Source organism: Diorhabda carinulata, chromosome 6, assembly GCF_026250575.1.
Source record: "Diorhabda carinulata isolate Delta chromosome 6, icDioCari1.1, whole genome shotgun sequence".
Classification (NCBI taxonomy): domain Eukaryota; kingdom Metazoa; phylum Arthropoda; class Insecta; order Coleoptera; family Chrysomelidae; genus Diorhabda; species Diorhabda carinulata.
Window position 1 is genome coordinate 21,039,174 of NC_079465.1, and position 12,552 is coordinate 21,051,725.

The 12,552-nt window shown below is 31.2% G+C and overlaps 1 protein-coding gene across 3 annotated transcripts in view; it reads right to left on the reverse strand.

Moving 5' to 3' along the window:
• Window positions 1-12,457, reverse strand: part of LOC130894943 (heterogeneous nuclear ribonucleoprotein U-like protein 2) — a 28,552-nt gene extending 16,095 nt beyond the window's left edge. For all 3 annotated transcript variants that reach the window (XM_057802000.1, XM_057801999.1, XM_057802001.1), the window contains exons 1-9: window positions 12,178-12,457; window positions 7,372-7,457; window positions 6,305-7,075; window positions 5,951-6,137; window positions 5,758-5,882; window positions 4,941-5,699; window positions 4,619-4,885; window positions 2,857-2,979; window positions 1,116-1,244 (exon numbers count right to left, since the gene is read on the reverse strand). In XM_057802000.1, the coding sequence (XP_057657983.1) occupies window positions 1,116-1,244; window positions 2,857-2,979; window positions 4,619-4,885; window positions 4,941-5,699; window positions 5,758-5,882; window positions 5,951-6,137; window positions 6,305-7,075; window positions 7,372-7,457; window positions 12,178-12,319 (2,589 nt within the window). In that variant the 5' untranslated portion in view covers window positions 12,320-12,457. The remainder of the gene's footprint in view (window positions 1-1,115; window positions 1,245-2,856; window positions 2,980-4,618; window positions 4,886-4,940; window positions 5,700-5,757; window positions 5,883-5,950; window positions 6,138-6,304; window positions 7,076-7,371; window positions 7,458-12,177) is intronic.
• Window positions 12,458-12,552: the final 95 nt, after the last annotated feature.

Below are 12,552 nucleotides of genomic sequence, written 5' to 3' on the forward strand. Positions count from 1 at the left end.
GAAATACAAACATTAGAAATATTCTTCGTTATTACTATTGTGAGATAGAAAAACCGTTCTATTCATTGTATCGGTATTCTATGCATTTGTTATACTTCATTTTAACTTTTTTAATGATATTAAAAACTCGCTTAAATTTTGATTTAATTAATGTGAATATTGTTGCTGACACATTAATCACGTGATGGAAAACCTCCACCGTTTCTACTTTATTTGTTTTTGTAAATTGGAAATTCTCTTTATAAAGTAGAGTAGATTTTTATAATTTTTTACACCTGGTGGCTAAATTTTTTATAATTCTTGAAATTTTAATTGAAAGTAAATATTTAATGGAGTCAGAGTGCCTAATTACACATCTCAGATTGAACAATGTCCAAAAGCGAAGAGATTTCAAAACGGTGGTATGCCAAATTTGAGTTCATGTATTTTCTGATTATATTTATTTATATATTTTTAATATCTATACCTGTTGCTCAAACAACTTCGGAAGGAAGGTATGGGTTAATGTGAAAAATAACTGTTTTAGAAATTCGAGCTTTTAACAATTCTACCTGCCTTGATATTCTTGAAGTTTACTCAATTTATGATTATGGTTGACGTTTTCGAGTAAATCCTCACATTAGAAACCGAATTCGGGGACATACATTAATATGTTTCTCACTGACACTAGTAACATATAGTATGTTGTCTATTTGTGGGAAGCGATTCATCGTGAATTACATTCTTACTACTGTAAATAAGAACGATTCATAATGGCGACCAGTTTCAAGTTAACCTGTGATTCACCCCACAAGAAAATGAAAAATAACGAAAAATCTTCGATAACCGGAATCCCTAAAATCTGTTATGAGGCAGTAAAATTTCACTTTTACTGTTTTAAATTTCATGTCACATGACATAAACATAAAAATACAAATCGATAATTCTTCAAAGTAATCAATACTTTTCCCTTCCCACATATTTTCTGATTACCTTTATCTATCGCGTAATGTATGTTCGACTATTCTAAAACATACTTACTTCTTTCTTATTCAAGGCACCTTCTAAGAGATGTACTTACTTTCATTTTCATTTATTCCACATTAAACACCCTAAAGTTCTAATCAAAATCTTACCTGATCGATAATATAGTTTCTTCTACGTAAAGCAGCAGTGGACACCAATTTATTCAAACATTTTTGAATTCTATCAACGAGGACACCCCATTTTCCTTTGTATTTGGACTTTAATGGTTCCCCAGATACCTAAAAAAATATTACTATTAACCTATTTATGCAATTGAAGAATTTCAACCAACTTCCATTAGTCTAAACTGTTTTTCAAATTTATTTTATTAGTAACAAACGCTGTACGAGATTCAATTGAAAATTCGTGAAAAATGAAAAGATACCATGAAGATTAATTAAACATATAACATTAATCGAACAATTTTGGTATTTATGCAGCATAGTTCAAAGAGAAATACTGAAAATGACATCGAAAAAAAGAATAGGCCTGTCACAAAACGCTTTTAAGTCCCTGTATAAAATATTATCTTCAAAAAGTATCTCAATAACCTCAAAACTGAGATTATTTTAAATCAATCTAAATCTGTTCTGTTTTATGGGGCCGAAACTTGGAAATTAATAGAAATATTTTCCAGAAAATTTAATTGTTTATCAATAATATATGCCTACCAAATTTAACCAGACAAGCATTAAATTATAAAAGGCATAAGAAAATTAGGCAGACTGAACGAACAGAAGAGCTATTGCCAAAGAACTGCAACAAATAAACTTAAAATGGGAAAAGGCTACAGAAATAGGCAAAGATGGAGAGTCCTGGTCAACAAAATTAACGACGTTGAATCGTATAGGGGCGCGATTGGACAAGAAATTTTTTTTGTGGAAAGTAAAATATATTGATATCATTTCTTAGGCCTTTTTTATCATTAAAAGCTTCGTAATTTTCTGCATTTAGACCACTTTTGAAAAATGAAATATATTGATATCATCATCATCATTCTTCAGGTCTGTTTCATCATTAATACCTTTGTCATTTTCTGCATTTAAACGATTTGTGGAAATTTTTACATTCTCTCTTTGATTGCATTTTAGGGATTTTAGTATTTTTATGTCCTATGTGACACGAAGAACTAGAGAAACAGGATGCATAAGCAGAAAAAGTCAAAATCGTTGCTTAAGATTATTAGATCTAAGAGATCATTCTCCATCGATATGGATAATAGCAAATTAATTGTTTGGAGAACACTAAAAGGTCTTTAGAATGAGGAAATATTTATAGATAGAAAAGGTTTGGCCTTTTCTTATATCGATCACAGTAGCTGGTACGTTCTACTTCTACACCACAACATCAAATGAATAGGTTTCAGTAGTACCAAGAACAACTAGCGTGGAATTAGGAATGGAGGACTATCGTCTTCAGTTATGAATTCCGGTTCTGTCCAGACATGCTTGATGGCCGAGTGAAGGTGAGAAGAACGAAATAACCTTCAATTTTTTGATGATTTGTTATGATATGAAGAGCTACTACTTATGGCTCAATGTTACTTTCAGTTTCCATCAGGGGCAACATGAATGCAAATTGATACATTCGAGAAATATTCAATCATGCCCTACTTTGGTCCTTCAAGACCTCCAGATTTGTTCCCAATTGAAAATGTGTAGTACATAATTGACAGAAAATAAAGAAATGTATAGTGTCATCCTCAGTCTGTGCGTTAGGGAATGTGTAAGAAATCCTGAAGCTTCAACCTTATTTTGAAATCTGTGAGTACATACTAACATCTTTCGATTATAATTAGATTAATTATATATTGAGATCCTTATTAGTAAACATGTATAAATGATTACTTACTGTCATTTTATCTAGTATACTATTGTTACCTAGTATAGTATAATTTTTGTCTGGATTTGTAACAACATGTTCATTAACCCAATGGGTTTTTCCAGAAGCAGGTAGTCCGCACATTAGAAGCACCTGAAAATATTATTATTTATTTTTCGAATTTACAAAATAATTACAAGTACTGCAAATCCCATTCATTTTGATTAGAAATTTTCAAACGTTGAGGACATCAAAGACGAACTGTAATATCACTGGTGCCAAGCATTTAAACATGCGAGGTTCTATCACATGGGTAAACCTTACAGTTTCCCCTATGATGTTTAAAAAGACATTGGCCTATGGTAGTTTTTAGTGGGGCATGATAAGTCTATCAGAAGGTCTATGTGGGCAATGGTTCGTGACCGCCCACTGTCACAATAATGAACAAACTTTACCTCGATTATTTGTGAGTTAATCACTCTTAACACGTTGACTGCCGAGGCAATTTTAACGATTTTAATTAATTGTGTTGTATCATTAAAACTTTAAATACAAAGATTGCACTAAAAGGTATATGGAATGTAGAATATTGAAAAAAAATTATTTCTCAGTTGAATTGGGTGATGAAAATTTCTTTGGGGAGGTTAATTACAAGTTATTTTGTGGTTGGCAGTCAACGTGTTAAAAGGGTTGCTATTTATATTTTTCTTATTTGCAACACTGTTTTTTACTGTCAATGACATTTCCTGTATATAATTTACACTTTTGATTTGAAAATAATCTCAATTCAAAAATGTTGTTATTTGAGTGTGAATGGTGTTATCTGCAGTTCATTGAAAAGTGCGGTCGATAGTAAAAACGAAATTAACCCGTGAGCACTTCTGCATAGCTTCCGACATAAATTATCAGAACAAGATTACATCAATGGTGTAAAACGAATTCAAGCTCGGCTGTTGTTAACTTCAGGATGAAATCCATGAAATGAGTCCAAAATTTGTTGTGACTGAAAACAACAACGCTGTGCTTAAATTGATTAAACAAGAACAATATTTAATGTTCCATTTTCCAATTAAACAGACTATCCAACTAACTAACCAGACACTACCATCTAAGACTCCATCTCTACAGCATGGGCATCACGGACAATCTGGAGTACCATGGGTGCATGGAGGAGGACGAATCCGCAGATCACGTTATCTGCAAGTGCCCTGCACTCACTCGAGCGCTGTTTAACACCTCAAACCTCACAATTTGCCAAAGGGCCTGATTGGCTTTTCAAAGGACATAACCTCTGGTAACGTCAAGTGGGGCGCCTATCTAAAGGCCTATGTGCTTAACAGCTCCCTGGCAGCACACATCTATGAACTATGAATGTACCATTAGATTAAGATATCTTTGAGCATTAGTATGACTAGCATCAATAAGAATACTACATGATCATTTGGCCGTAAATTTAAACCAATTGGCAAATCAAGGATCTAAGTATATGACCCCAAAAGAAAACAGTAAGCAACTGAGTCTTTCAATATGGGACCAATTTAACGAAAGTTTGTTTGAGGAAGAAGAACAGTGTCAGTGACTTTGGCATTACCAGTCATATGGCAGCAGTTTCCAAATGGTACATTACCACTTGAACCACTTAAGGAGTCATTCGGAAAACGACAAAGCAGAGTGGGATCATTTTTCATCACGACAATCTTAACACCACTGCACAAACGTAAATTTTCAACCAGCCAGAAGGTCCAACTGATTAACATCAATTAGAACAAAAATAACTCTTTATTCTAATTACCTCACAATCGCTTCTACTTTCTGGTCTCTTGAGACCAGGTACTTTATTGTCAACTTTGCTGATAAAGTTGTAACCTTCAAGTTCTGATGATATTCCAACCAAAGGTTCCTCCTTTTCGCCGAAATTAACCTCAAATTCGTAATTCCTGGAAAGAACATGAGGATACAAAGCGAAATCATCAGATAATTCGGATTTTGGTATTTCGATAGCAGGCTGAAGTTCTCCGTTCACTGTAAACCGGAAAGTGACAGTATTTTCGGAAATATCCTACAAAAAAAAACAGATTAACGATATTAAATAAACAGAGTAACTAAAAACGTACTAGATAAGCCCCAATTATGGATCCAGCATCGAAAGACACGCCATAAGCAACAAATTCTTTATTCTTCACAAACTTTCCCGAAGACTCGTAAGCATAGGAGTTTTTATCTTCACCAAGTTGTAGGGAAGATCTTATTATCGACCACCCAATTCGAATGAAGTGAGTTGGTAGAGGAGCCTCTTCAGATTTTTCCTTATCTTTATTTTCGTCAATTTTTTTCTTTTCCTCTTTAGCATCTTTTTCTTTTTCATCATTATTTTTCTCTTTACAATTCTTATCACAGTCTACATCTTTCTCTTCGTTGTTCTTTTCCATTTCAACACCTTTATTCTCTTCATTGTCCTTTTGCTTTTCTGCATCTTTTTTAACTTCATTGTCCTTTTCTTCCGAATTTTCATCATTGGTTTCCATTTTTTCATCAGATTTTGTCTCAGAATCAATTTTTTCGTCAGATTTTTCCTCAGTTTCCATTTTTTCGTCAGATTTCTTGTCGCTACTTTCTGCAATACCCTCTGCAAGCTTTTCTTCATTTGTGTCACTTTCAACTACTTCCATCGATTCTTCTTTCTTATCCTGTTTCTTTTCTTTTTTATCTGATTTCTCTTTAGATTTATCCTCACTTTTCCTTCCACTTTTATAATCAGATCTTCTTGAATGTCTCCGATCGTCCCTTTTATTTTTATCTAATCTAAAACGTTCTATGGGAACAGAAAAATCGTCCCATTTGAGTTTATCAGTAACTTTAACTTCATAATAAACCTAAAAATAAATAAAAATGTACAGTCATGATTTTAAGTGAAAAATGGAAGCAGTATACCTTTCCAGCTGAAACACCATGTGTTGCTCTAGCTCCTGCCCAGGCATAACCAAAGGCACCATCATTTAAAGGTTTAGCAGATAAAAATGTCGATTTGTTTATTACAAGATGTAAATCTGAGTCATCTGTTAAAACAAAATGAGAATTGAGCAACGAAATTGAATGGAATCTATAAACATTTATTTATACTCACACCAACTCAGTTGAACTTTGTTAACATCGATATCTGGTTCATCTTCTGGAGGAGTCTTTTGCCTTTTTGGTGACCTATCTGGAGAATCACCACTGCGTTTTCGTTTTTCTCCTCTATGGTCACTTTTCGATTCAGTTTTTTTTGTTTTAACTGATTCTTCTTGTACTTCCATTGATGTTGGCTTATCCTAAAAAATAAATGCAGTTTAGTAAACAATTATCAGTAGATAAAAGAACTTCTATAAATGATAATTTCAACATAATGATGCATTTTTCAAGAGCGTTAATTAGATAATAAAATTTGTAGGTATAAAGACCCTAATATGATTAACAATTAGTTTACTTTAATTATTACCTTATCTTCACTTATGTCATCCAATTCGGCATTTTTAATAGACGCATCTCCGTTGGATCTTCCCTCAACCTGTGGTTCTTCTAATGTTTCATCATTTTTAGATTTTTCTTGATTTTTATCTTCATTCATAGGTTTTTCTAATTCTTTCACTTCACTCTTACTTTTATCTGGTGATTTTATTTCACTTTTCGGTTTCTCTGAAGACTTTGATTCGCTTTTCGGTTTTTCTGATGGTTTTTCTTCAGTTTTAGGTTTTTCTGGTGATTTTGCTTCAGTTTTAGGTTTTTCTGGTGATTTTGCTTCAGTTTTAGGTTTTTCTGGTGATTTTACTTCACTTTTAGGTTTTTCTTGTGATATTGTTTCACTCGTCGCTGTTACGGTTAATTTTGATTCAATTTTAGGTTTTTCTGGAGATTTTGTCTCAATCTTAGTATCCCCTGGTGGTTTCACCTTAACCGGAGAGCTTGCTGGGTGTTTTACTTCACTTATTAGTTTTTCAGAAGATTTTGGTTTATCTAGAGTTTCATCTTTAGGTTTAGGAACAGTTTTTGGAGGACCTACTGGGGCAACTATTTTTTTATCTGTTTCAGGCACTTTAATTGAAACTGATTGACGACTGGAATTAACTTCTGCTGTTTTTTGGGGTGATGATGGCAAGACTTTAGAAGGTTCGTCTGGTTTGGCAGGAGCAGGTGTTTCCTGTGGTGCTTTCTCTTGAGGTTTTCCTTTTTCTGCAATTGGTGATGCAGCACTAGTTTTTGTTAATTTCACCTAAAAATAATTATGTTAACAAAATCAGGGTGTTATTAATATTTGAATCAAAATAGAATATCGAGAACAGTCTGTTTTTGACACACGTTTCTCAAGAAATATGAATGTATTCTTACTAAAAAAAGTTACTGTAAATTGTTCGAACCTTGTGGAGTAAATCATATGATTTAGTGTGAGTGTAGATTTTTAACAAATTAAATTAGGGATTTCTAAAAACTATCATTGCAAGTTTGTAATATAGCCATCAAGCTGTTCATCTAGTTAAATAAGTCCTGATACTGTTAATTTCCACTTACCTCTTCCTTCTCGTCAGCTGATTTTCTTGCCGATTTTCTAGGGGTTTCTTGTGCTTTTGTTACCAAAGTTTCTGATTTACCACCTTCTATAAAATAAAAAAATTAATAATTCCATTAAATAAATAATTTAATATCCTAAGGCTAAAAACTTGTTGATGCACAATAGTTTCTTATTACTAAGTTTTAATACTAGAACTAAGTATTGGTATTAGTTATTCATTTTTGAATTTTGAATTTTTAGAAGATAAAATAGGTATAGTAAGATATTCAAGATGTATGCCATCATATATAAAAATCATTTATAAAAAGTGAAGATGTATGCCATCATCACTTTTTATAAATCAAAAAAAATTATCTGACCATGCATTGTTTTTTATATATCAAAACCGTTTGCAGTTATCCACGGATTTCTACCACGAATATTTTATCCCAAAATAAAATGAACTTTTGCAAAAAAATCTTAATAGAGAAGATATTTAATTACATTATAATAGGCTACATAATTTTAATACTAAAAATTGAAGATTAAGTGGATAAAAAAATTTTGTGTTTTTGTATATTTTTCAGAGCCAAAGACCCAGATAATAAAAAATATTATACAACTATAACAGTGTTTACCTAATTTAAAAACAATTAACTAAAAATTGTGATGTATTTTTTATAAAGACAAAAAAAATTCATAAAAATAAAGTTTACATTTGAGCGCGGACGCGTATCGTTCAGTTTTATATCAAAGCCGCAAAATTTTCTCAAATTTTATTCAATTATTGCGAAGGTCACTTAATAAGAAGCCTATTACCAAAAAATTGTGTTGTGAGTATTGAAATTTCTTAAAGTTTACATTTGAGCAGTGTCCCCACCTTTCAAAAATCAATCTCCCTAAAGCCCCAATCAATAACCCCCTAAAATCCCCACAATTACTAAGGATTCGCCCTAAATAAATTTTATCATGTATCAAATGAATAATTAAATATTTTTAAATAAATAATACATTAAAAATAAAGAAATACAATTAAACTGATAATAAATCTCAAATAATCAATAAATAATTTTATTCCGCAACATCATTTTTTTATATTCTTTATTCATAAATTACCGAAAACTTCAAGTAACAAATCATTTTCTTCATGTTCTGATTTTTCAAAATCATACATATTACACCTTTATTTTGTTTAATTTGAAATAAAAAAGAAATAAATATTCAAAGTTATAAAAATCAATTTTTGGTAATAAAATTATTTATATTCCTCCTCTTTCGCAAATGTTCAGTTTATTATAACTTCTCACAGGTAAAGGGATAAGGCAGCATTTGTGGTGGTGGCGACCTCATACTTTTTAAAAATTTTACAACTCATATCATCATATTTCAAACAAAACCTTGACAAATCATAAGCCTACTCAAATTCACTAAAGAATTTTTTGTTTATCTCTATTTTCAATGGCATATTTTAAACAAATTGTGCATATTATTTTTTTACAATTTGATATATTCAAATAGAACTAATGTGTATGACTCTAATGCTGTAATTTGTCATATCATCCCTAGCAGCAGGAAATTGAGGGCTCAGGTAAAAAATAATTATAAACCGTAAGTTACATTTCTCACCATTTGGTGTCTTCACATTTTGAAATGTGAGATATTGAATTATACAAACATTTATTAAATGAGAATTTCTGGTAGCGTTTATAATATCACTGTTTACTACTACCACTACAGTAACCCACAAAATTGCATTGTCTGAAGAGTGTTTTTGTGGTGGTTAAATAATTGCAAAATAAATATATAATATTAAAACAGTTTAGGTAAAACAATTAGATATTTGTATTAGAAACAAAATGTAAAGTGGACAGATATACCCTATTATAGGATTATTAATTAGTATTGAAAGTTTTCGTAATAGTTATACAAACATTGAGATAGTTCTACTATAAATTTGGAACAAGGTTGAGTCACTACAAATAGGAAGAAGCAAATTATGGAAACTTGCAAAATATGCCGAGAAAAGCATAATAGAGTCTCCCTATGGATAAAGATGGAATTTATTTAGGGTGATCTGAAGAAATTTACTATTTGGATGAAACATGCTAAGAAACCACATTTAATTTGAATGATGTATGTCATCTTCTTCAAGCAGGATTCTCCAAAGTGACAAATGGAAAAAAATATAACTACGTACATTTATCATTAATCCTATTTACAACTAAAATGTTGTAGGCACAGGACACAGTTATAATAGATGTCACTAAAGTTAGCAGAGCAATATGAGACAGGAAAAACAATAAGTGGAAAATTAAATGCTAATTAAGTGCCACATTATGAAATTTTCCGCTGTGCAAGTTTTTGAGTAATCGACTGTTCTGGTTAATTTAGGAAAAAGTTAGTAGAGCAATGCATGTTGAATGTGCAAAATCAATAGATAATTGAAGTAGAATGGTTCCGTAGTTAAATACTCCGTTATTCAATGATAAAAAACTATTTTATTATTCTTGGACGTCACAAAAAAAATGATAGGCCTCGTGCTCGACTAATGCTAATTAAATGCTGTGGAAAAAATGAATTTTTCGGCGACGTCACGAAAAAAAAATGACTTTTTCCCAGTTTTCTCAGCAGAACACTATCATTGGTTAAGAATTATAGACCCGTGTGGCAGACATTCAATTATACGGGCCCTAACGAGAATAGGAGGAATTTTTTTTAACATTGAACAAAGGATCACTTTATTAGCATTTAATTATGGTAATTATCTATTGATTTTGCACATTTAACTTGCATTGCTCTGCTAACTTTAGAAAAAAGTTAGCAAAACAGCCAATTTCTCAAAAACTTCACACTGAAAAATTTCATTATGTAGCATTTAATTAGTATTGAATTTTCCGCTTATTGTTTTTCCTCTCTGCTCATATTGCTCTGCTAACTTTAGTGACAATTATAATAGTTAGGCAAATATAACTTTTAATTTTCAATAATCAAAGAAATATAAATGATTACTCTAAATTTAATATTTTTGCAAACATACATTTTCTTTTGCAAAGTTATAATTAAAAAAATAAATTTTAAAAAATGATTTACCAATGACTGCCCCTTATTAGAACATTTACTATCGATGCTTTATAATAATTTCGTCAATCTATTGTTATTAGAGCTAAAACAGTGCACGTGTAAATCCTGATCTAAACCTGTTTGTCATGAAATTTATTTGGACCAACAATATGCATACTTTCCAAGACTAACATTTATAATGAGGATGTTAATCAGCAGCCATTGAAAACGGATAGACTCAATATAATTTGTAGCCTCTTCAGTTACATGTCGTAAACTATGATCCTAGACCTGATATATCACCTATCAACTAATTGTGAATACAGAACGAGATTTTCATCAGTAATTCTGATTCTGATCTTTGGGTCAAAATCAAAATAAGATACAAAAAGCTTTTATTTTTGTTACTTTCAAACCTAGATTTTTCCGTATGTTTTATGTTTATATTTTTAGTTTCTCTCGAGATGACCTCTTCACACCAATAGGAACTCATCAGTTCAGAAGTCAACTAATAAGTTTATAGAAGTATTGTAAAGTTTTGATTCTTAATAAAACAAAATTATAACAAAAATCTTTTTATCTGTTTTTATAAACTTATATTCAGTTCTATAACAGTGAAAAGCAAAAAAGTACACAAACTGCAAGCCTCAGTAACCTGTTGATTGTGTGTTTGTATGAATACAATTGAAAAATGTGTACAGTACAATCTAGATAGGAACTATCACAAAGAAGAAATCATCCTGTCCAATCACAAAGTAGTCATAGGTCTTTATGCTCCAATATCATAAAATCCAAACTAGCTTGGGAGTGCCTGGAAAAATTAAACAAGCTAAGCAACAAAAATAAAGTGGAGTGGAGGGAAACAAATCAGCTGACAGACAAAGCTACAGGGGCTGAGACAGGAAAAGACTCTTTCCAAGAGGAGTGGGTTAACAGATCAACTGTAAACACTGGGTTCCCCATTATCACAGCAAAAAAGGGCAATGCAATAGATCCTTTAGGTCATGGTGTACATGATATTCTAATATACATGTACATTCCCCTGTTGATTACTGTGGAGAATAACTTTTAAAAGACAAAAGCAAACATCAGCTGAATGCATTTACTCATAAATATAAGGTATCCTATCATAGGGCTATGACCCGACTACTTACTTCAGTTTTAATTTAATAGTGAACTTGATTTCGGAACATTCAGATCATGTTTGGGTTGACCCGATTATAATTTCTAAAAAGCCCTAATATCTGATCATATATTAGTAAGTGGGAAACAAAACCTATACTGGTCCAGTAAATAATTAAGAATCAAAACTTATATTTGACGAAATTTCAATCTTTCTTCCAACTTTTTTGATACTGCTAACTAATGTATGTTCTCCAAAATGAAGCAAATTCGCAGATTATCATAATAGAATTCTTCATAATTATTACAACAAACATTAGTCTTGAAGCTAAGTTTTAAATATAATAATTTTACTCAAATACCTAATTTAATTTCATGCAGTTACTGCAGAAAAGAAGTCAAAAATTGAGATATTTTTTTACTTAGTTTTTAGGATTTGTTGTTTAAAGTTTCAGTCGGTAAAAATCAATTAGAACACAGTTGAAATCAATGCTATTCTACATTTTTACTAAAAATATTTTTTATGTTAACCTTATGCCAAACATTCTATATCAATAGATTCCTATATATACTCAAATATATCATTTTGTATATAGTAATATACTATACACAATGCATACAATATGTAATGAAATAACTCTTACTAGACTCAGCTTCTTTATCTAAGTAATCCTTCAGACGTTTAACTAAAACCGCTTTAACTCCTTTTTGATCTAGTCCTCTGGCAGCAAGTTCATTTCGCAAATCTACAACTTTCAGTTTTGCAGGATCTAATTCAGAACTCATTTTTTCAATATTAACAAGTTTTTGCACTTAAACACCACAACACAAATTTTACTTTAGCGCTTACGACATTCACAAGCAAATGTATAAATGGCGTCGCGTTATGCGTTCATGAGTTTGAAGTTTAACAACATAAGCCACCAGGATGACCAACATGAATTCTTTTTATGTGTTTGAAATATCTGCACCGATATTTTCTTCGTACTATAGTATAATTCGCTCTTTCTATAGAAATA